The sequence below is a fragment of the Pholcus phalangioides genome, unplaced genomic scaffold, assembly GCF_987345545.1.
Source record: "Pholcus phalangioides strain wild (caught in Gottingen) unplaced genomic scaffold, Ppha-v1.0 ptg000015l_1, whole genome shotgun sequence".
In the NCBI taxonomy this organism is placed as follows: Eukaryota; Metazoa; Arthropoda; class Arachnida; order Araneae; family Pholcidae; genus Pholcus; species Pholcus phalangioides.
The window spans coordinates 75,356,591-75,384,184 of NW_028301608.1; the positions used below are offsets into that span (position 1 = coordinate 75,356,591).

Genomic DNA, 27,594 nt, shown 5'->3' on the forward strand with positions numbered 1-27,594 from the left:
GTTCAGCGGATCATTCAAGCAATCCGGAATGTGCAGCGGGCTACTTGAGTGATCGGGAAATTTGCCTCAGGCTGCTCAATTGAAGTAAGAATTCACAGCGACCCACTTGAGTGATCTGGAAATATGCCGCGGGTCATTGAAATGAGGTATGAATGTGCCGCGAGCCACTTAATTTATTTTTAAGTGTACCGGGGCCACTTGAGGCAGGCCACAGGGTTGAGCACATGCATGCTTTAAAATACTGGGCCGTTCAAGTATTATGTTAGCAAATTTTTAGCCGTTTTTGACCACCTCCTTGTCAGAAAAAGTCAGCAAAACTCTGACCCCCCCCCCCCCCCCGTAAGCAAAATTTTGTCAGAGCTCTGTCCCCTTCCTCTTCCTCCTAGCGCATATTGGTGGGATCAGACGTATGGGAGGGGGGGGGGTAGAATCTGGGTTGGGAGCTCGTGGTCTCCCCACAGACGATCAAAAATTTATTTTTTAATGCGAAAAATATTTTTTAAAAGCATTAACATTTCGAAAGAAAATATCTTTATACGTTATTATAATCAATTTGTCAATTTCAATGCTATTCCTTAAGATCATATAAGACTAAGAACTCAAAATTGCTCAAGAAATTCATTGCAACCCTACCTCTAAGCCCTTGGTAATCCTTGACCAGCGGTAAGCATTTGGCTTGTGCGGACCAAATGTGGACCTGGGGTTATGATGTGGCCTGTCCTTCTCCAACTTAATTTTGTAAAAATGAACCAAGTGGCACATTTACAGATCGCTTAAGTGACCCCTAGCACAATTCCAGACCATTTAAGAGATCTGTGGCACATTTAGAGATTCCTTGAGTGACATGTGACACAGTTTTAAAACATTGGTGCGGCCACCAGTGCGGTTCTACATCACTCAAGTTATCCGTGGCACATTCCCAGATTACTTAAGTGATCCGCGGCCTAATCACTTGTATGACGCGCGGCACAGGTCCAGAGCACTTAAGCGGCCCGCGACACGCTTGGGAAACACGTGATTATGTAACACATTTCTGCCGACGCGAAATGATCCTGTTCGGTTCATGTGGCGCAAAAAGCCTACTCCTAACCTCTATTTGCTCTAACTTGGGTCCTGATGTAAACAAAAGCACGTGTGCAACATTCAAACTGATTGGTTGAAGAACATTTCACCTTTCTTACAGTACAATACCGCCAAAAATATAGTCCTTTGTCGTGGGTCTAGGTCAATTCGTCGCGATCAACTTGTCGCGCGACAATTCGTCGCAATCAATTTGTCGCAGCGTCAATTCGTCGTGCTACAAACTCGTCGCGGTACAAATTTGTCGCAGAGTCAGTTCGTCGCGGTACAAATTTGTCGCAGAGTCATTTCGTCGCGGTACAAATTTGTCGCAGAGTCAATTTGTCGCGGTACAAATTTGTCGGAGAATCAGTTCGTCGCGGTACGAATTTGTCGCAGAATCAGTTCGTCGCGGTACAAATTTGTCGCAGAGTCAGTACGCCGATCAAATAAATTTTCAAAATTCAGTTTTCATGGTATTCATACCACACTTCCCGCTTTCTGGCGGGATCTCCATTTCTCGCAGCGAGGGGCGTTGGGCGAACACACGAAGATGATAGATAAGTTATGATAAAATAAATTTTTAAAATTAAATTTTCACCGTATAAGCCGCACTCCCGCTTTCTGGCGGGATCTCCATTTCTCGCAGCGAGGGGTGTTGCGGGAACACACCAAGATGATAAATTAGGATCAATGCCCATCCCAAAGCACAATTTGCCTAAGGGGTCATTTAAGTATTACGTCAGGATCGGGGAGGGAGTTTCGGATTTGTTGACTTTTGATGGCGGGGGGGGGGGGGGTTGAAGGTCGCTTACGTCATCAACCACCCCTTTTTGAAGATATGAAATATTCTAAGCTGCTGGTGAAATTTTGCTGACAGGGGAGGGGATGGGGGTCAGTGTTTTGCTGATTTTTGCTGACAAGGGGGAGGGGGTCAAAAATGGCTGAAAATCTGCTTACGTAATACTTGAATGGCCCTAATTCACTATTGAATATGTATCTGCCATGTAGAGAATACATCTTTGAGGAATTTTTTACCGACAATATATCTAAGGCTAGCATTACACTATGAAAGTGTTCTAAAAGTCCTTTTATAAAACTTGAAAAATTCAACCAATAAGATTATCGGTTGCATTTGCTCGAATGTAACCTATGAACTTTATTGGTTGGATTTTTTGAGTTTTTAACTTGAGCAACTTATCCGGTGCAAATTAAATTTTGAAAATGTATGTGATCGCAATTTATCATCTCGGTGTGCGCCCCAACTCCCCTCGCTACGAGTAATGGAAATCTCGAGAGAAAGCGACAAGTGTGGCTTATCCGGTGAAAATGAAATATTAATTAAATTAAATTATTAATTATTTCAGGTTCTTGTGGAGATACTGTAGTGGTTAATGTTGGTGGGAGTCTCGAGTCCACATGGGACAGATACAAGTTTACACTTAAAGAGAGCCTCCGCTGTGCTGTAATTTGGGGAATATCATAAACACCGACATTTTTTTACAGAATTTTAAAATTTTATCATAGAAAAAATGATTTTTTTAACATTTACAATAATTGAATAATAAAACATTAATATCAATTGTAATTTTAATTTCGATGTAATTTCGATGATTTTTTTCGAAATGACAAAAAAAAAATTTAATAAACTGTGTGCATTTCTTGATGGAAAAAAACTTTTCTTCATGTTTATTTTTTCACGTATGTGACAAAAAACCTACATACAGATCGCGTGACGAGTTGACTCTGCGATAAATTGACGTCCCGACGAATTGGTTACACGACAAATTGTCACTGCGACGAATTTGTACCGCGACGAATTGGCTCTGCGACGAATTTGTACCGCGACGAATTGGCTCTGCGACGAATTTGTACCGCGACGAATTGGCTCTGCGACGAATTTGTACCGCGACGAATTGGCTCTGCGACGAATTTGTACCGCGACGAATTTGTATCGCGACGAATTGGCTCTGCGACGAATTTGTACCGCGACGAATTGGCACTGCGACAAATTGATGCGCGACGAGTTGAGCGCGACAAGTTGAGTGCGACAAATTGACCGGCTACGCTTTGTCGTTTGGCCTCATTCCATAAAATACCTCCTCATGGAAAAAAAATAAAAAAAAATTTTCCGTGTTAGTTAGGCGTTATCTGGAGGAAGGAAAAAAATAAATTTGTTAGAGATAGATCAAAGCATTTTTGCCATTGTGTTTTTACGGTGGGTGTCAGAAGGATACGCCCTCCTCTCTCCACTGCTGCTCTGGCTGTCAACCAAAGCTGTTTCAAAAGTTATTTTTAATGCAGCTTTCCTGTCAACAGAACGTTTCCTCGCTATAGTCGTAAAACAGTACACGCTTCAAGAGATCTCGCTTTGCACCAGACACGCACATATATGTGTGTGTCTGGTTTCGAAAAGCCAGTTGAAATATCATTTGCAGCTTATTAGGTGCCTATAACTAAACAACAAAAATTTCGTTGGGGTAAACAAGATTTTTTTTCTTCTTCTTTTTACCCCTGCGCTACAAAACTCAAAGGGATAGGGGTGGGGGGTTACTTATCGTAACGAGTGCATTCGAAAAAAGTTTACCGTATTGCTCAAACAGCTGTCTTGAGTAGCACACTGTTTTTGTGTTCACAATCTATTTTTCCATTTTTTTTGTCTTCTGTACATATGAATCGATTTAAGAAAATTTATTTTTGACTGTATTTGATGTTAAATTTTTATGTATCATATTTGGAGATAATTTTATAATTTTAACCTTTTTTTTTATTTCCAACGTAATTTTCTAATTAATTAACATGTCAGAATCTATTCCCGGCACATCGGGCTTAACACACCAGCAAGGTAAGCCACTGAGAAGTGCAGAAAAGGGAATAATTTTGCACGTCTTTGAAGAGATCTCAAAGAAAAATCCAACTTCATCTGTTAAAGACTTTGAGAATATGACAGCAGAACTAACAGGTGTCGGAAGAACTAGTGTACAGAGAGCTTGGAAAGAGTTTGAAGACACCGGGACAATTGTTACATCAGGTAAGAAAAGGAAAAAAGAAAAACCCTTGCTTGGTAAATGTGATGATTTTGTGCAAATTGCAGTGCGGGTGATGATTCACAATTATTTTAGAAGAAATGAAATTCCAACTTTGAATAAAATTCTGCAATGCATTAATGACGATCCAGATTTGCCGAATTTGGGAAGAACGACGATTTACACGTTAATTACAAGTCTTGGATTTGTGTATAAAGCGAGGAGCAAGACGCCTGTCATTGTCGAAAGTGATGACATAATATTATGGCGGAGGCAGTACTTGAGAGCAATCAGGCACTTTCGAGATGAAGATAAAACTATCTACTTTTTAGATGAGACTTGGATTAATGAAACGCACACAACTAGTCAAGTTCTTTTTTAATAGCGAATTATGATGCAAATAAAACACGTCAAAAAGGGAGGGAAAGCAGTGACATTTTGCGGTTTCTCGGAATTTTCGTAGTGAGATTTAGGCTGTAAACAAAAGGAAGGAATAAAATAGGAATAGTAGGAGGGAATTGCGGTAAAAAATGACGATTCCGACGAAAGTAGGAAAATAGGAGGACATTTCTAAAAAATAGGAAAAGTAGGAAAAATAGCGCTGCGAGGTCTGCATCACAACAATAAGTCAACGACATGAATGAGCCTATTGTAGGTTAGCTACAACGGTCTCACTGAGTGTTTAAATGTCTATGAAACCTAGGAAATCAGTTTTCCCTGATTTCCTGGAGAAAAATGAGAAATTCTAATCTTCACCAATTTCTTTCTATTTTTTGGATTCATACAAAAAGATCATTATTTTAATTGAAAGATATAAATCAATATTATCACATGAAAATCTTGATCATCAACGTTTTTATACTCACAAAAAAGTATTCGATTGAAAATAATGAAATTATATACAAGCTTGTAACATCATATGGAAATATCTAGTAAAGCTTGTTTGTAAAAAAAATTACTGCAGTTTTCCATAATGAAGTCATGGCTTATACTCGTATAACTTTCAAAGTTAATCATTAGCTCTTATGGCAGATCCAAAGTCGCAGCCTGTCCGATTACGTTTTCTTAGTGTGTTCTAACTTCGAGAATTCTATAAAATTTTCACTCCAGAAAAACATTTAATGTTTACTTATTCATTTTTTTAATCAGTAATGGAAAAAAAATTACTAAAGAAACCACAGAGTGTAAGTGAAACATAAGAAACAATTTCAAATCATTTTTTTTTAAAATTCTTTGACAAAAATTATATGCGTCTTACACGAGCCTTCGATGTCCTCGACAATGGTATTTCCACAAAAACTTTTCTTTTTTTCTTTCTAGATGTGGCTCATACATCCCAGTAGCTTCTTTACCAGAATTTACTGTGATTGAATCAAAAGTTTCTTGAATACTCAATGTTGTAATATAAGTTGTCAATATAAAATCAATTTCTATTGTGTGACACACATGATGGACATTCAATATTTACTGAATAAATATCGCAGTCTATTAATTTATCTGTTGGTATTCAGTATGTGATGATACGAATATTCATATATTTGTACGTTAAAGTTCAATACATTATACTGAAGTTTAAGAAAAATATTAATAATTAGCAGTTGATTAGTTACCATACAAATTAAATCATTTTTTGCGTGGATAAATTTTGTTTTTGACAAAGTTTCGTGGAATGTTTGCCTTAAGCTGCCCCAATTATCTTCAATATGCAAATTAGTTTTCATCAACTCTTTATACAAAGTGTCCTGTAAGCAGGGCCGGAACTAGAGGGAGGCAGGTGGGAAACTGCCTGGGTGGCAAAATTTAGGGGGGAGATTTAGGTGGGAACAAAGAGTATGTTACAAAATTATCGAATTTTAAAGTTGTGGGGGTAGCAAAATAATGTTGGCCTCAGGCGGCAAAAATCCTAGTTACGGTCCTGTCTGTAAGTGCTAGCTTTGCTCTTATCTCATCAACCGCCCGTCGTAGAAGTATGATTTCAGTTTAAAATATGCTCAACACACATTCAAAAATTCCCCTGCACCAGTTTTGAGAGTGAAAATGCAGTGAGTAGCAAAATAAAAAATAAACAAAAAAATTCTATACTGTCCTCCGTGCTCTAACTTTCAATTAGAAAGTTATTGCACTGTCGCTCCCGATGCCAACAAAAAAAATTTCTATGGTTTCTAAGTGCTATATTCACAGAGATATTCAAATTCGAAAAACGGAGGAAATTTGGGAAAGAACGGCGTTAAATGCGGAATAACAGTTATACACGCTTTTAACAGTGTTCTTTCCCAAATTTCCTCCGTTTTTCGAATATCTCAGTGAATAGCACATAGAAAATTGGAATTTTTTTGTGGATTGTTCATGTTGGACCACCACACTATCCTTGATTTCGGTACCACGTTACTTTGTTGAATATATTCTGTAGCAAAGTCATTGTTCCACGTTACAATGTTTTCAATAACTTGTTCATAAAAAAAAGTGGAAATAGTTTAATGAATTTGAAATGTTGTATAAGGAGACTTGTATGCCTGGAGTCCCACTAAAGTAGAATCAAGGTGGTGGTGGTGTTTTCGTAACAACAAGTCTGCACCAGTCTCTTACACTCTGGAGTTCATCCTAAGATTCGGATAAAACTGATGAAAACGAGCATTCGCTTTCCGAACTTGATGATAACTTCTCTCATCGAATTCATCTTTATTCAATAGAGTCATCATAAATGTACTTATGGGGTTTGCTTTTACTCACTAACTTTAACCTGTCGAATAGTATTAATGTTGTACTGAATCATCAAAAATCATTGTGAAACACACTGTCTCAAAAAGTAGGAAAGAGCGAGGAGAAAGGAAATAGGTAGGAAAGTAGGAATGCGTGTGAGGCCAAGGGACAAGCATTGTTTGAAAGAACCAAATGCTTATTTGTGTCTACCTCTGGTTGTGGCCATAACAAGCCACGATGATAAGAGGCTTATACTAATGGGTGAATACAGATAATTTGATGGTCACAAAATGAGAAATTCTTGTCTCTTTCTCAAAATTCTTCCTCGTACTGGAATTTAGTTGTACCTTGTTCAGTTATGATCAGCTCTGGTCAATACAATCAATTTTCTTTGAATGAACTGCTTGTTTTCTAAAAAAATCAAGTTTTCCTGTGTTTTATTTGAATGCATTAACATCTTATATAGTTCTCTTTGTATAACCTTATAATCTTCATACATCAGCATAAATACTTTTCCACATCAATTGGATTTCCTATTCATGTGCAACATTATCAGGTAAAAAAAAATTTAAATAACATGACAAAGGCAAATGCTATACAATTGATCCTAGCTGATAAGACACATTAAAAATTTTCCCTCATGGGATAGGATAAATAAGGCAGATCACCAATGATCGTTACTGAATAGATACAAGACGTGAAAGTTTTTGTTTTGTGGGAGCTTTCTTTACCTTTAGCACGCAGAGATACAGTATAAAAACAGTGAGAAATAAAATAATGCAAGGAAAGAACGAATACAGTCTTTTACTTTTCATTGTGTGTAGTACTCACACCGAGGAAAGAACAGATCTGATAATACAGATTCAAGAATTGATCGGATGACCTGGTATTATATCGGATGATCTGGCATAACAGGTCCAAAGTATATGCACCTGTTTCTTGGGCATTGTAAAATGTATTGAGCATGAGATTTTTTCTTTTGTGACAATGAAATCCAAAATTTTGACACACCACATGCTCTCCGCCTTATTCTTCTTTCTATCATCGTCCAACTTATATTCTATGATCAACTTCGCAAATGGCCATTTTTTTTCATGGAATACCGAACGGCCGTTTCATAGAAGTTTCACCGTACTTTGAAAATATTCTCATTTCAAGAGAGACAGAATTTTCCAATGAACTGCATCATATATGCAACCCATGTAAGTGGGCATTCTGTGATCCACGCAGTTTTGCTACAAGAGAACTTTTCTGAACACAACATTGACATTTGTCAATCACAGAAAGAACAGGTAAGATTACATCAAAGAAGTGAATGTGATCATATATAGACCTAGGCAAAGGATTTTCTCTGAGGAGAGGGGCGTTTTAAAATTCAATATCTCCTGGGGGGGGGGGGGGTTAAGTTTTTTCCTGCAAAGTAACACTATCATATTAGCTAATGGGCATGGTTAGACCCTTATCTTTTGCCTAAGCTCAGGAATGTAATAAATTCGGATTGGGGGATTGTGCAGGCTTGGGAAAGTGGCACTTTGAAAACTTCAAAGAACTAGCTGCAATGTGGGGCCTAAAATTTCACAAGTTTAAAATAAAGTATAATATAAAGTATATATTACCATAAACTATTACCATAGTTTATGGTAATATTGAAATTTGATGTTCGCACAGAACATGAAAGATGTGCAATTGATACTAAAATTTCTGTTTTCTGTAAAATTTATGTTTTTGGAATGTATTGTAATAAATTTCATCAGTATTGTAATAAACTTGATTTATAGAGTGTGAGGGGTTATTGAGGAAATAATGCGCATAGATAATGATGAGAGATTGTAGTTGAAAAAAATCAACAACGGTGAAATTGCAAAATTCCTGACATTGTATCCAACAATGGAGTATTGTATTGTATTGTTGGATACATTGTATCCAACAATTGTTTGTCGAGACCGATACAAAAAGAATGCGTTTGATTGTGACAGACTGTGATCAATGATAGTTGAGGGGAGAGAGAGTTTGTTCCATTTGAAGAAAATGGTATGAGGAAAAATGGTATATTTAAAACAGTCAGAAGCAGAAATAAAATTTAATTTTTGGGGGGACGGTTCAGTCTGTTAGAGATATATAGGGTGGATGGCTTAGTTACAATATCAAAGTTTAAATGACCACGGATAATTTTATATAGCATAGTTTAGCGGGAAATAAGTCAGTTTATGATGAGAAGGTGAAGGAGGGGGGGGGGGGAGTTCCTTTCTTTACTACGAAAAAAAAATTAGCTCAAGGGGTGGTTTAAGGTTCAATGGGGGTGCTTTGAAACACAAATTCTATATCAAATTCATTTCTAAACTAATTATCACCCAAAAGTTTCAAAAATCAAAAGAAAATCCAATATAGAAGAAATAATTGAGTAAAAAAAGAGATAACTCTATTTTTTGACTGGAAAAAAAAAAACACTTCAGACCACAGAAAAATCTTCACAAATTCTCTTTCACCACAACACTTTGCACGTTTGCTCCTCAAGAATAGCAGTTATAATGCAAGGGATAATAAACAGCATTGTTACTGTGTGCTTTCTGTATTGTGTAACTGTATAGTCTTACAATGGCATGATCTCATCTGAATACTGGAGGAGGAGCTCGTCAACTGCATGGGTGATAGATTTACACAAAGAAATTAGGGGAAGGCAACTGCTCAGGTCGGCTGGATATATACGGCGCTGCCCAGATTCGCCACAACATTTTTGAGCGGATACATACGGCGCTGCCCATTGAAGGGTTAAGCAATTTGTGTTTGATTCATATATACTGGCACTACACAAACTATTAAAACTTGCCAAAACTAGAATACACATACAAATTGTTACCTTACGTAGCAACATTCCATATTTGCAGGATTCTCGGCCTGAAGCTATCCAATAGATAGATGCCAGCATTAAATCAAATTACAGCATAGACCAAGGAGCCTCAGCGGTGGTCAAGTGGTCATAGTGACGGACTAGCATCGCGAGGACCCAAGTTCCAACCCACCATCGCCACAGTGGTAGTCAGCTGAACTTAGTTTTCTGTGGTTCCCAACTTTGAGCTGCAAATGCGAGCTGATCTCCCACTTAAAAATTCTCACCACAAAGAGTAACAGGTCTACAATGGTACAATTATTCAATCATTACACTTCACTCATAGTTAGAAAAATTGATGGTAGATGGCAAGCACTACACGTAACAAGTATTACACAGAAACGAAGGTTCACATTAGGTTCATGACATGCACACGCATATTCCAACACGTACCAATTTGTTAGAAGTTCCGCAGAAGAATATGGACGAATATGAGTGGTTTAGTAATAGTAGCATAGATCTAGAGGAAAGTTGTACCACTGATAAAGCTCACCAAATCTGCCCCCAAAACGAATGAAAACCAGCATTCTTGCTACAGCTGAAAACACCCACTATTGGGGATAGAAAAAGTTTTGAGCCTAGAGTGATTGAATATTTTTTCTGAAATGCTTGAGTCTCATACATTTTATTAAAAAAAAAAAAAAATTATATATATCTATCATCTTAAAGAACTGTATTTTTGGATTTTCACAGATAAAATTCAGTAAAATTTACATGCAGTTAAAATCAACTCTCAATGTACAGTGGATCTTGCTTGTAATGTTCCCTCCTAGAACGGCTTTCAGCTTAGTACAACTTACTTTTGTAGTCTCATCTTTCACTAATACTGATCAAGATTTCTCGCTTAAAGCATTTTCCCCCACTCACATTTTTTTATGACAGTTTTTTGAAAAATGTTACAAGATCCAATGTATAAAAATAGAATTTATTGAAAATGTTGTTTCTAATTATCAAGATCCATAATTCTAGATTCACCTTGACTCCGGCTTTTGTTATAGAAATTGTTTGCTGCTCCATAGCCTCATGGATAGCAACCTGATCTCGAACTTCCATTTTGTCAAACTCATCAATGCAACAGACACCCTGTAATATCAATAATATACAATGAACATCAAAAGTTATAATAAAAAAACAACAATCGCATTATCAGATTATTTAGATGACCAGATTTTTGCAGCCATTGTTCAATGAATCTGATTTTCTCAGACCAAAAGGGATCATCATGAGTTTGAGTATCTGCTCAATGCTTTCCCAACATAAAAAAAAATTGATTCATTGCGTTATTTTTCAGATTGATATAGGTTATTATATATGGGGAACATTTATGACATACAAATATGTTATTTGACATGAATGTGGGACTTATTAAATTCCATTTTTTGGGAACTTAAGCAAAAATACGCTTTCAGAAATTTATGCCAAACTCACATTGTCAGCTAGCATTAGAGCTCCAGCTTCAATCACAAACTCCCCAGATTCTTCATCTTTGACCACTGCTGCAGTTAAACCAGCAGCACTAGATCCTTTACCACTGGCATAAACTGATCTTGGAAGAAAATCTGAAACTTGTCTGCAAAAGTGATAGAAAAATTTTCAATCGGGGAAGAAATCAAAGTAATGGTTTATAACCTTTCTTTTTTCTTGTTCTTAAGATTTTATTACCAGGAATGTTATTAAATTACAGCTGATTTAAAAGTTAATTTGATCATATGCGGTATATTGACCAGCACAACTAATTCACTAACATGTAATAATTCAAGTGGTAGTCAACTAATAGTTTGCTTACTTCAAAAATTGGCTTTTGGCAGTACTTGGATCACCAACGATACAGACATTAATGTCACCTCTTAATGATGTTCCTTCTAATGTAGTCTTTGGTACACCTCCAAATAGCATGAGAAGTATGCCTCTTTTGATTTCATCATTACCTAAATGAAGTATTAAATGACATAAATATATCATTATATGATATTCAGTCCATTATGTTTGCAGATATCAAGTGCATTAAATATGGTTTAATTGTTAATTGATCAATGTGTGTGTTAAAAATGAAAAGTCATATAATTTATTCACCATATATACTAGGAAAAAGACTTGATATGAGATTTTGATAAAGATTTTTATCTCTGCTCATGGTATACACTTTCTCCCATTCTTTTGGTGTCATCTGCATTTTCAATGCTTCTGCAGTCAATTCTTCACCATATTCAATTCCACCGAACTATAAGGAAAATATTACATATTAATTCAGTCAAAGATAATTTCATTTGAAAACCTAAACAGGAAGAATCTTCAGGAAACAGAAGAAACTTTTTTTTTCAATTTTAATGCTGACTATTATGGTCAAAGATTTGGAATAAGAACATATTATAATTAGTATCACACTTTGATGAACTGCTCCTGACTATGTTTTTATGGCATGTAAGTTGGTATTGGTACAGCTGATTTTTCTTTTTGATCTATATAGAGAGAAATTCCTACATAATGATAATCAAGGGACGGATGGGAATGTATCATTATAGATGTAATATATTAACACAAAATAAAGTGCATCAGGTAGATTTCTCTAACAAACCTTGGGATTACTTGGTGTCACTGAATTGGCTAGGAAAGCCATCTTGTATGACAATTCACGGACTCCAAGTGCTTTCAAACCCCTCACACCTTCTGTTTCAAAACCTTCCATACCCTTATGACGAGCACTGCTCTCTGTTTGAAGACCTATAAGACAAAATGGAATTCGATTTTGTATTCAATAAAAAGCATGCAAGGTTAAAAATAAAAATGTACAAATATTTAGAACCCTTTAACATTTACGTATATTCAAAGAGCATCTTCTGAAATGGGCAAACAATTTTACAAAACTCCTTTGAAAAACGGCAGGGCCTCTTGAGGTAAGACTGTCTTACCCCCTCCCCCGTTAACAGTAAGGTGCCAGATTTTCACTGATTAGAAGTCCTCCCACCACAACAATAATGTGAAAGGCATGAATAGGTCTTTTGTAAGTTGACGAAAATGCCCTTACTGAGTGTAGAAGGTCCATAGAATTCAGGAAATGTTTTCTGTCAGTGAAAATCATTTACACCTGTTTTTTGACTTCACACTAAATGATTCCCACCTATATCGATTATAAAAATTAAAGCAATATCACATCAAAATCTGCTATGCTGTGATAATCACATAACATCAATTAAAAATAATTATATAAATTATGTACCACTGTATTGATATATCAGATACAAATTCGTATGTAAAAATATATGAACAATAGCTGTAATTTTCCGTAATAGAGAGGTGTCTTATTTAAATTTTACAGTTAATTTTTAGCTCCAACTGGAGGCCAATTTGAGGTCTCACTGCCTATCTGACAAATTTTTTTTAGTACTATAGCTTCAATGATTTTAATGAAATTTTATGAACATTTTCACACCATGATATCGATTAGTGTTCAATTGGTAATATTATAAAATTTCTAAAGAAACCTCAAGCATGGTTCTCAAAAGGGTGGAGCTGACACGGCTTTAGCCCTGGGTCCCAGATGATTCTCATCATTTTTTTTGTTTTTTCACGCTATAAATTAATTTTAGAAGGGGCCCTTAAGGGACAGTCCCGTCTTAAAGCATAAGCTCACCCAGGCACTGCCTGGAGGCCTGAGGTGCCTGTGAAAATTAAATTACGTTAAAATATTTGAAAGTAAACATGTTTTGCCATGTAGAGGGCCCTAGAAAGATCACTTTAGCCGGGAGGGGGGGGGGGGTGGGGGTCCACGGTGCTCTTAAGGCGATCGTGGCCTAGGGCCCTGCTTCAGGATGTGAAAGGTATATCCATAAGTTAAGTTGATCTTTTAAAATTTAGTTTTATTCAATTTTTTTCTCAGTTTTCGAATGAATACTTGTGTTGAAATGAATGAAGATTCTACGTGTTGCGGTTAGTGTTTCTACGAAAACTTTTTTTCTCTGATCAATTTTCCAGAGACTGCTTACACATCCTAGGGGTTTCTTCACCAGAACTTACGTTGATTGAATTGAATATTTACGAGATTACTCTATCTGTTGATATTCAGTATGTGATACGAGTTTTCATATTCATACGATAAATTACTATACATTTTACTGAAGTTTTAATCAGGATCATAATATGTACAGGTGATTCTTTTTTTCTTTTTTTTTAAATTCCATTCAAATCATTATTTTTGATAATGAAGTGAAATATATATATTTTTCATTTGTATGGAAGAATTCAGATCCATCAAAAAAAAAAAAAAAAAAAAATCAATACGATATGCAAAGGCTTATGTCATACCTTTATGACAGTATTTCTCAAAGCGTGTATAGAGGCTTCTAGGGGCGTCGCTAACCATTTTCAGGAGCGTTGCGATGATGAGATGGAAATATTGATGCATGTGATTATAATGCTTTGAAGTGGTTCTTTTATAAATGCACAATATATGCATGTGCCTATTAATGCTTTGAAGCGGTTCTTTTATAAATGCACAATATATGCATGTGCCTATTAATGCTTTGAAGCGGTTCTTTTATAAATGCACAATATATGCATGTGCCTATTAATGCTTTGAAGTGGTTCTTTTATAAATGCACAATATATGCATGTGCCTATTAATGCTTTGAAGTGGTTCTTTTATAAATGCACAATATATGCATATGCCTATTAATGATTTGAAGTGGTTCTTTTATAAATGCACAATATATGCATGTGCCTAGTAATGCTTTGAAGTGGTTCTTTTATAAATGCACAATATCTACTAAACTTTTTTTTTTTTTCAAACTGAGCACAACTCGGGTCTCCTTTATATAAGTAGCTTTTCTTCATAAAAGAACTCTCTATTGCACATTAATTTTACATATACATCAAATTTAATTTTAGTGTTTGAATTCTTCATCAGTAGTTCATGATGCAACTACAAAGTAATCTCGAACACTTTTGACTTGGTGCAGGGGCCCTGGGCAGGGAAAAGTAAATGGAAGACCTCAACTTGGGAAAGAATGTCTTTTTTCAACAATGGTATTTTGTTTAAATTTCAAGCCCTAAATTAGTAGAGCCCATGCTTTCTATGATTATTTATTATCCGTGCCTGTTGCACTTTGACTTGATTAATTTGATTCTTCGATTTACATCATTTTTGATTTTCTTGCACTATGTGTAATCTTTGACGTATAAACGTATAAATAAATTTTGGTTTTGCCAGAGATGCCCGGGGGGGGGGGGGGCAAAGTGCTTACGTTGCTTCTTGCGACAGGGCCTGGGTGTCTCGCGGTTTCTCCAGTACAGCCCATGCAGAAATGAGATCTAGCTTGAAGAGTCCCCAATGTTGCAAAAACCTTAGTCGTCAAATGAACTTCCCCAGCGTAACTTTCGTTACTTAAACTGTTCCGTTTGGATATATAGGATTTTATGGTGACTTAACAAGCTCTTTTTTTAATGGGAGCCATAAAAATAGTCAGTTTCACTTTCCCAAATTTTTTTATAGTGACGAGTTAACCGAAATTAGCGACGAGTAAACAAGGGTTTAATAACATTGTTGTCTATGAGAGGTGGAAGGGCCCGAAGAAAAATGAAGACTTAACCGGAGTGACGACTTATTAGGGTGACGAACTTAACAAGGTTTTACTGTATTTGATATTCTTCTATTTCTGATGATTCTCAACCTTCCAAAATTTCTTCAACTGCTTATAAATGTGTATTGATATAAACCACATACTGTACTTTTTTCATAACAAATAGGTGTTTAAATATATGTAATGTTCATTTTTGTCATTATTGTGTAGGCTCCAGTGTAGGGCACCGGTATGTAGGCGCCTATCTGTAGGAAAGGTTGTTGAGCTCCATTATCAATGATAATAACAATCAAAAGGCTTTAAATAAATACATGTTTAATTTGGTACGGACACATAAAAACATAAGACATCACATAACAATGGTTGCTTGCAGACTGCGAGAAAAACATTTGATTTTTATCGCAACTTGTGTTGCTAGGTAACAATCATTCGCACCAGAAAATTGTGAAGCGCAACATCATTATTTTTCCGCAATTGGTAAAAATTCAAGTAGAGGTCGCTACAATTAAATTATCCAGATAATCACTGATACTTAAAAGAATATCCTTATTGTGCAATATATATCTAACAATCAAAATACTAAACTTTAGGACTAAAACGTCTTTTAATTTTAAGTGCTGGCTTGTATATGGTGCTTAGTGCTTAAGAAACTCCTGTAACTTTTTCTTAGTGCAAATGTAAGTATAACCAAGTTTGACTATGACATGGTATATTTATTGGCATTTACATAATACAATGTTTTTCCAATTGAAGCTGTATCTAATTGTGCAAAACAATGCTTTGGGTATATCAAGTCCTGCCAGCTCTGCTTTCATTGGAAATACTCTTTAAAACACTGAATTTATACAACCTAAGTTAAAAAGTTTTAGGTGATAATAAATTAGTTTAATTAGTGTATTGACAGTTGCTGCATGAGAATTTTTATATGTAATAAAATTTTGGGCAGATCAGAAAATTTAAAATTAACTCAGTAATTTATAATTCAAAATATAATACACTTTAATCTACTTAAAAGCGTTTTTTTATTAAATATATCTATCAGGGTAAAAGAAAAATATTTGACAAGTTTTTCACTGTTTCAATACTGTGTTTCTGAGGTCAAAAACCTAACTCTGATCCCTCATCATACATATTTTGAATAAACAGCTCTATTTGACACTATTTGGATGACAAGTCTCAGGAAAAGCACTATTCCGACCATGATGTGTAGACACGTGTTTGCCAGTTTTCGAGAGAAATTTTACATGCATCAATTCGTCGTTGCCTGTTTTCGAAAGAATTCTTCTGACACGTGCTCAACGGTTGAAGGGTTGATCAAATGAGTATCATCGTTGATAAATCATTTATAATAGCAAAATATAAAACAAAACGTTAATGATGAACAAATACAGCAAAAAAGTTGTGCAACTTATAATTTATGGCTATTTTACCTCATATGCTTGACATATTAAACTGAAATTTTTAACCAAATTTTCAAAAGAATTAATACATTGATATTTTTTTCTGATAGTTTTAAACATGTTCAAATTTTTATATGGCAAAACCCCTCTTTTGGGGAAATTTTTTTTTACAAAAGAAGGGTTTTACTGTACTAGCAATTGTGCTGAAAGAAATATTTGCAAAAAACTGCATCTTACCTGGAATAGAGAGCTGGGATACATCTGGTACAACAATTAGAGTTCCAGTGAAATCACATCTGTCTCCTGCTTGAGCTCGCTCAACTGCTTCTGCTCTGAGAATAATATCCACGCTGGGGGAAAAAAACCTTAAAATTAATAAAATGTAAAATTACATTAATTTTTCTACAATTTGATATTATGCATTAGAAAAAATATGTATTAACTTGTGAGAAAGTTCAGAGTCGCAGACAATCGCCAACACTGGCATGAAACCTCTCAGTAATGATGAATGTCAGTCTCTATCAGGGAAGTGAACAAAACTATTCTTCACCAATCACATTGACAAGGCTCTGCCTTGTTTTTTTTGTTTTTTTTAATGTTGTGACTATGAAACATAGAAATCAGTTTTCATCACTCAAAATATATTTTTTAACATATATTTACCTCCTCGGAATACTACCTCTGGGTAACTCTTCTTGGGTCTCTTGAATACGAATTTTTTGGAAATCCACAAAATGAGACTTTCCCACATCAAGAACAAATCGGGTACGATTGTTACATGCTGGGTTTCTACACACCGTGGGCTGAGTGTAATGGAACTGCTGTTCAACATCATTGATCACGGTTTGACAATCAAGACAGGTGAATGTGCCTCGAACCAGTTCAGGATGCACAGGATGTGTTCGAACTATTTGGCCCGTTATTTTGAGCAATGATCCCACTTTGGCAGCTGCAAGATCCCGAATTCTGTCACAAATTTAAAAAAAAAATAAATGAGATTAATTTAGATTTTATTTTAAAGTTTAAATTTTTCTGTTTAATACAGAATATATATGAACAACAGTAATACCTCAGCTTTTGAATTTTTTTGGCAAGCAAAGATTTTTTTCCTCATTTTTCTGTCTCAGCTAATTAACATTTCAGTTGATATGGATGCATATGCTAACACAAAACAGCCATGCTGCGAGTTAAATTTTTGAGCTAATCAAGATGAATCCAATGACTTGAGCAAGATTAATTTGTTTCCACCTTGTAATCACTTTCCAGATACACTTATCTTTTACTGACTCTTAATTTTTTTCAAAGCTTCAGACTTGAATGATTTTAGTGGATATTGTAAGATTCTTGAAACATCATCTAGGAACTAATCTTTTCCATTTGCATGTATCAGAGAGAAATGAGCGGACTATATCACATAACACACCACCTCACACACTTTTTCCTTCACTATGGCTCACAAACATGACTGCATAATGTACATCGTGTAAAACACAACATATGTTAAATTTTTACCTTCCTTTAAATTTTCCTTCACCCAATTGTGAAGTATTTTGTTTATCTAAACTTTCAGTCGGTATTTGCAAATTTTAAAGTTCTCCTTAGTGTTTTATAAGACTTATCTTCAAATTTTAGGCCATTTCTGGAACGATTAAATGATTCTCCATAGAAATCTATGAAAAATTGCATTTTGGCTAATGAACGTGATCGTAGAGCGAATGCCTTTGATAGCCCAGGGGATGCATGACCTTCTGATTTTTAATAAGAATCCGCTTCTTAACTCTGGATTTGATTGTAGTTAAGAATCAAGAGGGAATTTTGCTACCACATTCTTAATTAAGAAGCGTTTTTCTTCTGTAGTTAAGAATCAAGTTAAGAACCAAAGTTACCCAATTCTTAGCTTGATTCTTAGTAAACAATTTTTTCCTTCCATGTGAGATAAACTTCTGTTAAAGAAAAAATTTAAGTTATTTCATGATTCATATTTTAAGAAATGAAAAAAAAAATTAATTGATGCATTTTTATTTTTGAATAAAGAATTCGTCAAACTTTTTAGGTTATAGAAAAGTTATCTGAAGGTTGTGTGGGAGAGTTGAAAACAGTGTTGGAGTCTACATACAAGACATATATGCTGATAATAGTGATAAAATATCAGATCATTTTGATAAAGTTTGATAAATTTTGCTACATTTTGTAACATTTATCAGTGATTATGCATAATTCTCAAATTTTCAATCCATAAATACCATGATCGATGGGTCATAAATACAACGTTTTTTCATATTATGGGAACTTGTAGATTTTAAATTTTTTATTAGTTTAAAACTTTAGAGAAAATCAAATTTCTTCAACAAAATATGTGAGATAAAGCTCTAATCAGCCGAAATATAACTGTACATGAATTAAAAATCATTATTAGCCTGCTGCTGCATTTGTTTCTTTCAGACGCTTTGGTGTATGTAAAAAAGCCAACATTACAGAAGTGAAATCCATTTTTAATACGATTGAATAATCGACGTTTGCGTGTACCCAAAATTCCAATATGAACACGGCTATACGCATTTCGGAACTATATGATGTTCCTTCATCAGTAGCAGAAACAAAGAAGAAAAAAAATATTGAAACTCCTTATAGCGGGAGTTACTCGCTGTTGTAGACAAGAGTCAAATTCAAAATCAACCGGCAACAAAAGAGTAGAGTAAGAGGACAGAAAAAAGAAAAATGGGACGGAGCCAATCGCAACCGAGAACGTGATAGTGATGCTAATGGAGAAGAATAATTATTGTAGAAATTGTTGCCAGATTTTTGAGAAGGGTGGTGCGCTAGATAGGTCATTGACAAACTGGTTTGTGTTTTGTTGATGTGAAATGATTCAAAGAAATTCAAGTCAGACGGTGAGGGACATTTTTGGATGATTTTGGCAGAAGAGAAGTCAAATTTATGGTCAAAGGACCAGTAGTGTTGGGCTATGGATGAGCGGTTAAAGTCTTGGTTGCTTACGTATCTTCTATGCTCATTTAAACGGTATTTTAGAACACGTTTAGTTTGTCCTATTGATAATCTGCATTGGCATGAAATGCTGTAGATGCCCCAGTTGTTGAGTGTGTCAATGGGATCTTTTAGTTGAGAGAAACGAAGTTTATTGACGGGGGTGAAAACCGGGAAGAAAGGCAAAATGATCACGTTTTTGTGTTCAGGTTTAGGCTTGGTTTTGGAAGTGTTTTTAATCAGTTTGCTGTGTAGATTATCAATGAGAGAGCTACGGTAGCCAACGTCAACTGCTATTGTTCTAAGGATATTCAGTTCAGCATCGAGTAACGTCGGCGAAGAGCAGATATTAATGGCTCGCTTCACATATGTGTAGAACGAGGCATACTTTTGTGCCGAAGGATGCGCAGAGAGGTTGTGAGGGGGTAGAGAAACAGCAAACGGTTTGCGAAATGCAGTGGTAGAGAAAGTTTGTTAATGGCGAGTGACCAATACATCCAGGAATGCAATTTGGTTATTGTTTTCTTCCTCTATAGTGAATTGAACGCAAGGGTCAATGGAATTGAGAGTATTTAGAATATATGGTCAATGTTAGCGTTGAACGAAGACTAGACTCAGGCCAAGCTCACAACTGCTGACGTTGCCACCAGATGGCGACTTACACAATTATGACATCACTCTCTGCTATCATACGAAGGTTTTAACAACTGGATGTTGCGAAGATATATTTTGGAAAGAGAGAAAATTCAACTGCCCCTGCGGGAAATCGAACCCATGTACGGTCCCTTTCAGTGTACACGAGCTCCAAGGAAATTCTGTGCCTCTGTAGTCTAGTGGTCTAGGGCGTTCACCCGGAAAGTGAAAGGACGTGGGTTCGATTCCCCGCAGGGGCAGTTGAATTTTCTCTCTTTCCAAAATATATCTTCGCAACATCCAGTTGTTAAAACCTTCGTATGATAGCGCAGAGTGACGTCATTTCTTCGCAACCATATTCACATTTGCTTAAATAATCTCCGCCATTTTTTCAGGCTAACGTCGCTCTAAAATTACTTTTCTTCTCCCCCACGTCATCGTTAACACGTTGTTGTTAACTTTTAGCTGGATGCCGATTGGTCAATGGCGAAATTCCCAAAAAGAACAATTTTTCAGCCTGTCCATCGTCACATGACCTTAAGAATAACTTTTAACAATCACACTTGATTCTTAACATGATTCTTACAAACCGATTCTTATGTATGAATACATGATTGGTTTAATCCGTATTTTTATGGCCATCTTTTTCTCAGCCACCTCGTTGGGTGTTTTGCCTGTTGTGGCGTTGTATTTGTATTAAGAATTGCAACGTCCCTTATGGGAGTTGCTTGCCCGGTTCGAAATATCCAGTAATAAGGTGGCAAACGAGAAGTGGAAAATGATTGCAAATAAACTTTCGCATGAAATATTATTTATTAAATTCAATATAAGGTTAGTCAATTTTAACAATAGATTAGTACAACGTGGAACCCTCTATTTAACATTAACAGAAAGATACTGGCTCACCAATTGATGATCATCAACAGTCAAACTTTTATGCTGATCGGACATCCGATGTTGTTAGTCACTTCGACGTAGCTTTTCCCCGCAAGTATCAGTGAAGGTCTCTCGGTTCAGAGCCGGATCGTTTCGATTAGTACCAGGAGGCCTCTCGGTTGAGGGCCGGACCACCTTGATCAGCTCCGGGGGGCCTCTCGGTTGAGGGCCGGACCACTTTGATCAGCTCCAGGGGGCCTCTCAGTTGAGGGCCGGACCACTTTGATCAGCAATGAAGAATTTTGACTGTGAAGATTAATTAATGTTTTCGATTCCGGACCTGCCGGGAAACAAATTCGAACACTGTAAACTATTGCATTTTAACTAATTATCAGCTTAGTTTCCCAGCCTAAGGCCAATGGATACGGTAGCAAGACGGTGAACCGTCCTACTAGAGGGCTTCAGTTGAAAAGAACTATCGGGCATTATGAGATGCATCGGTTGCGTGTAGTTACAGAGACATATCTTACACAAGGGACAGACTTTATTTCACACAACATACTATATACATGACGAGAAACGAACTGTGCAATAACTAGAATAATCACCCGATGGCGCTTTGAGCGCGCACATCAATCCTCGCTCTGAGGAAGTGGCTTTCTTTTCCCACACGTCGGCGGCGACGCCACAGACTATCCCCCCAGTGAGCGAGCGAACGCTAATGTAGGAAATACAAGATTGACATTCACATATTGATGATACAAAATTATAACAAATAATAAGCAATGTGCATGTGTGTATAAATACTTGCGACAGCTGAGAATTCAATATTTTGCAAAGACGAATGAAAAATACGAATGTATACGATGTTAACATATTTGCAATGATTTGAAAAAAAAAAAAAAAATGTTAATTAACACCTATGCGAGAATTGCGAAAATAATATAAACACATATGCGAAAATGTAAAGGCATAACACAAGAATATAAATGGGTGTAAAAACATATGCAATCAAAAATACGAAACAAATCGTTCTGGAAAATGAACTCTTTGTCCATAACGAGTTGTTACTGTTTTTTCTGTCGTTGACACTGGACTTTTGGAGTCCTGTTTAGAACTGATCTCATTTGGTAGTTCGGTGACTGCAGGTGGTTCTCTGTCATCCATGGCGAATGCAGGTTTGACTCTGTCAATAGACACTGAGATAGATTTACCATTTACTTTGATTACAAAAACTTTGTCGGTCCTTTGCACTACAGGATATGGTCCAGTGTAGGGTGCGCTTAATGCAGGTCGAACTTTGTCTACGCGTAAGAACACATGAGAACAAGATTTTAAGGAAGAATGAACATAAATCTTGAAAGTATTCTTATGAGATGGAGATATGGGTGATAAACTCCTCATGAGCGAAGACAGCATTGATGCATAGGTAGCGTCTGGTGTAGATTTGGACATCTCATCTGAAAGTAGGTCAGATGGCAATCGAATAGTGGTTCCATACACCAGTTCGGCACAGGTAGCTTGAAGATCCTCCTTGAAAGCGGATCGTAGACCCAGGAGGACTATCGGGAGCGATTCTGACCATTTGGTATTGTCGTGAGCAATGATGGCACTTTTAAGGGTGAGATGAAATCGCTCGACCAGACCATTGGCAATTGGATGATATGCAGTGGTTCGTATGCGATCTGTTCCTAGTAGTGCTGCGAGCTGCTGGAAGAGATGAGATTCAAATTGAGTTCCAGGATCTGTGGTCACTGTTGAGGGACAACCAAAACGACTGATCCATGAATCAAAGAATGCTTTGCAGATGGTTTCGGCGCGTATGTCCGGTATCGGTGTTACTTCGGGCCATCTTGTAAATATGTCTATCATGGTAAGACAGTAGATGTTCCCGTTTGATGGTGGATAAGGGCCTATAATGTCAATGTGCACATGTGAAAAACGAGCGTCGGGAAGTGTGAAGGTGCTCAGAGGTGCTTTTGTGTGCCGCTGGATTTTCGATCGCTGGCATGATTGGCAGCAGCGTACCCAAGCTGTGATGTTTTTGTTCATGTTTGGCCACACATATCGTGAGCAAATGAGGTTTTTTGTTACAGCGATTCTGGGATGCGATAGATTGTGAAGGTGGTCAAAAATCAGCTTTCGATACGAGTCTGGAACGAAAGGTCTGGGTGAGCCAGTTGAAATGTCACACCATAATTCACCATCTGTTAGATGGCATGGCTTCAGTTCCAGCTGTAGAGATGTGTTGTTACCCTTCAAAATTTCTTTCAGTTCCGGGTCGCTTGATTGAAATTCCCCAAACTCTTTAAAATTAATGTCCTTAGAACCAGTTATTGCGTCGATTTCGATTCTTGACAGTGCATCTGCGACATAATTTTGAGAGCCTTGGATGTGACGGATATCGGTTGAATACTGGGATATCAAGTCCAAATGACGAAGCTGTCGCTGCGAACATTTGTTTGGATTTTGCTTGAAGGCATAAATTAGGGACCTCTGATCTGTGTAGATAATGAACTCCCTGCCTTCGAGCATGTGCTTGAATTTTTTTATAGATGAATAAATTGCAAACAGTTCTCGGTCGTATGCGGACCATTTGTTTTGACTTTTGGACAATTTCATAGAGAAGAATGCGATGGGTTCCCATTTGTCGGCTAATTGCATGAGAGCACCACCCACTGCGACATCTGAAGCATCTACCCAAACACTTAATTCAGCTCCAGGAAGTGGATGTCTCAGGAGTGTGGCATTTGCCATGGCATCTTTGGCCAAAGTGAACGACTTTGTTGCTTCATCGGTCCACGCGAGTTGGTCGTTGGCACGAGCAGAATGAGGTGATTTTTTATTTTTATGACCTTCGAGAAATTTTATTAACGGATGTAACAAATCGGCAGCTTTCGGAATGAAACGTCGATAAAAATTGTACATACCGAGAAATCTTTGAAGTTGTGTCAAGGTCATTGGCTGTGGATAATCCAAGATACACTGAACTCGATCTGTCAGAGGTTCGATGCTGCTTGTAGATAGCCGGAATCCAAGGAAGTCGATGGTTCCTTTACCGAAGTTGCACTTGGAGACGTTGACGCAGAGTCCATATTCTTGAAGTCTGTTGAAGAGAGTCTTGAGATGATGGATATGTTCATCAGGATCTTTTGATGCAATCAGGATGTCGTCGACCAATGCGTAAACTCCAGGAAGTCCTCTGGTCACTTCATCGATGAATCGCTGGAAGGTTGCAGAAGCATTGCACAATCCGAATTGCATCCTGGTGCTCTCAAACAATCCAAAAGGTGTGCATATTGCTGTTTTGTGGATGTCATCAGGATTTATTGGGATCTGATGGTAGGCTTTTATGAGATCCACATGGCTGAAAATTTGAGTACCATGCAGTTCAGCAGTGAAATCAGCAATGCAAGGAATGGGATATTTGTCTTTTAATGTTTGTACATTTAAAGCACGGAAATCTCCGACCGGTCGAAATTCCAAGGTACCCTTTTTTGGTACCATATGAAGTGGTGAGGCGTAATTACTCCTCGAAGGTCTCAAATGCCCCAGTTGCAGCATGTTGTGAAATTCCGATTTCGCTATTTTTAATCTGTCTGGAGCTAACCTACGAGGTTTCGCCACCACAGGCGGTCCTTTTGTGGATATATGATGGATGGTGTTGTGTTTTACTGGTGCATTTGGATTAGGAAGTTTAGTGATCTCCGGGAATTCAGAAATCAGCTTGTGATACGCCGAGTCACCAGTAATCGTTTTCACCGAATGAATGCACGTTGCGTTTGAGACGCGTCCGGGACGTTTCAATTTCGTTTTCAAGTCACGCAGGAACTTGTTGCGAAGGTCTGGACTAAGTCGAAATAATGAAGGAAGTCCGCACCCAGTATAGGAGTTGACACATTGGCGATGTAAAATGGCCAGGAAAAATTTCGTCTCAAGCCGAAATCCACGGAAAGAATATGTTGGCCGTACACCTCGATGGATGATGAATTCGCGGCTGCGAACGCTTGAACAGGCCGTTGTTTGCGCTGAGAAAGGCTTGCCGGCAAGATCGAAACATCACTGCCCGTATCAACGAGGAAAGATAGATTCGTTTTCATGTCTTTCACAAACAGGCGACGTGACGTAGATGGCAAAGAGCAAGTCGCCTCTACTCTTTGCTGAGTTCGTTTCCCGAATATTTGCAGGGAGAGACACATTTCTTGGGATCGGTGCCGAATCGTCGATGATACCAACATTCGTCGCGATTTTTCGATCTGCTACGCTGTCGCGGGTAGCGGTTTCGGTACGGGCTACGACTTCGCCCTCGGGAAATCTCGTCGATTCGCACATGGAGCTTTTCGATTTCCGACAACAAACGTTCCTCGATGGAATTCGCGGAAGAGTTAGAACAGGCACTTACCGCTTGTGGTGCTACGTCCATGACGCGATCGGCGATTTCGGCCGCTTTGTCCAACGTTAGTTGTGTGACCGCAGCCAGGGTGGATTGCACAGATGTCGGCAAATGCTGAAGAAACAGTTCCAACATGAGCTCGTCCGGAACGCTGTGTGATTCCGCGCGACGCCGCGCAAAAGTTCACTTGGACGACGATCACCGAGTTGCTTCCCCAGTGAGAAGTTTTCGTATCTCTTGCTGCGACGATTCACCACTGCGCTTGATTAACTCCGATTTCACGTGTCCGTAGGGATCTGTTGCCGTTGGATTCGTAATGACATCGCGGATGATGGAAGCTGCTTCCGGTGGTAGATGGGCCACTATGTAGTTGAATTTTGTGCGACTGTCTGTTACCGGTTTCGGAATCCCCAGTTCGAAAGTTGATTCGCACATCAGGAACCACAGTGTAGGATCGGCGAAATTGTACGGTGGTATCTTTACCGCTGCAACGTCCGCCATGATTTCTCTTTTGCGTGGGCGAGAATGTTCAACAGTACGTGTTGTTTCCGTTGAGATGCGCCCGCTGTTTCTTTTTTTAGATATAATGTCTCAACTGATGATCAGACTTTCCAAGGTCACCAATATCGGGCATTATGAGATGCATCGGTTGCGTGTAGTTACAGAGACATATCTTACACAAGGGACGGACTTTATTTCACACAACATACTATATACATGACGAGAAACGAACTGCGCAATAACTAGAATAATCACCTGATGGCGCTTTGAGCGCGTACATCAATCCTCGCTCTGAGGAAGTGGCTTTCTTTTCCCACACGTCGGCGGCGACGCCACAGAACAAACAAAGGATGAACGCAATGTGAGAGACAAAGAGGGAGGAATTTATACTCCTATTTCACAATAAATTTGGGACCACATGTCCTCGCAAGGCTTTTTCGCCTCAACAAAAATATCGAATTTACATATTCATGCGTCACTATATTATAAACATTACAATTGAATTATTACATTGGAATCCGGCAACATAACACAATCCGGAGAGCTGATCAGACTCTCCCGATTATGTAAACAATACCAACAAGACAACAAGTAATGAAATATTCCGACGGGGGTCTGCAGCCCCCCGCCGAAAACAAGTGAGTACAACACTATATTTTCCGTACAACGAGACTTGCAACAACTCCCCCGGGAGGTTCTTTAATAAAAATAAAAATATTTAACCGGGCAAACCCTTAAGCCTCGCCCAAACTATACATATTCTGGACCAAACCCCTCCACGAAAATAGCGACATCGTCGTCATGAGGGAAATTAATTTATGTGGGACATCAGTAGCCCGACCTCTGGCCCGTTCTCGTTCGACAGCCGAAGTAAGCGAACATTCTGGCCCTTACCGGTTTGCCAGCGGGTCCTCGGGTGGTTTCTGGTAACTGAGAGGTCCCTGGGGTCTAAAATAAGAAGGAATTTCCCACATAACGACAAGATCACCATTAACGTAGAGGGATCGGATCCCGATACGTTACATTCCCCCTGACCACGGAAGAATTTTTCCCAAAAAAAAAAAAACCAACCTAAATTACATAATTACAAGCAAAACACTATGCTAACATATCACCTGGTATATTAAATTTCCCGTTAAAAGAAAAGTTATCGACAGCCAAATCAGTATCCTGATTTTGCAAGTATCATGAAATTTCAACACTGCTTCTGAATTTAGTCCCTTCGGGAGAGTAATAATAGACGTCTATACGAGGTTCTTTTTTCCTCTTAACGAGAACCCTTTGCCACCCTCTCTGAATCGGAACCAAAAACCTAGAGTAACCGGTGGAAGATTTAATGAAATTCGTTTTTACCAACATAGGAGTGGTGTCTTCCTCTGGATTTTGTCGGTTAAAGGACGTACTAGCGTTAGTGCAATTAGCACTATTTAAGGGCACTTGTGAAACATGATGTTGACTCGTATTACTGGAAGTGTGCTGTTCAAGGACATCTCTACTCTCAGGTGACTGCGGGACAGTTTCAGAAGTCACAAGCATTGACTTTATAAACACTATCATT

At 37.7% G+C, this 27,594-nt stretch overlaps 1 protein-coding gene and 1 non-coding gene across 2 annotated transcripts in view; one reads left to right on the top strand and one right to left on the bottom strand.

Annotated features, from left to right (window-relative positions):
- Positions 1 to 27,594, bottom strand: part of Mcm6 (minichromosome maintenance 6) — a 103,995-nt gene that overhangs the window by 34,023 nt on the left and 42,378 nt on the right. Inside the window, exons 4-10 of the mRNA XM_089244308.1 lie at positions 17,312 to 17,614; positions 16,886 to 16,998; positions 12,248 to 12,393; positions 11,746 to 11,893; positions 11,459 to 11,600; positions 11,101 to 11,242; positions 10,648 to 10,755 (exon numbers count right to left, since the gene is read on the bottom strand). Of these exons, the coding sequence (XP_089100434.1) occupies positions 10,648 to 10,755; positions 11,101 to 11,242; positions 11,459 to 11,600; positions 11,746 to 11,893; positions 12,248 to 12,393; positions 16,886 to 16,998; positions 17,312 to 17,614 (1,102 nt within the window). The remainder of the gene's footprint in view (positions 1 to 10,647; positions 10,756 to 11,100; positions 11,243 to 11,458; positions 11,601 to 11,745; positions 11,894 to 12,247; positions 12,394 to 16,885; positions 16,999 to 17,311; positions 17,615 to 27,594) is intronic.
- TRNAS-GGA (transfer RNA serine (anticodon GGA)) lies at positions 20,453 to 20,526 on the top strand. The gene has a single exon. It is a non-coding gene; the product is annotated as a tRNA-Ser (tRNA).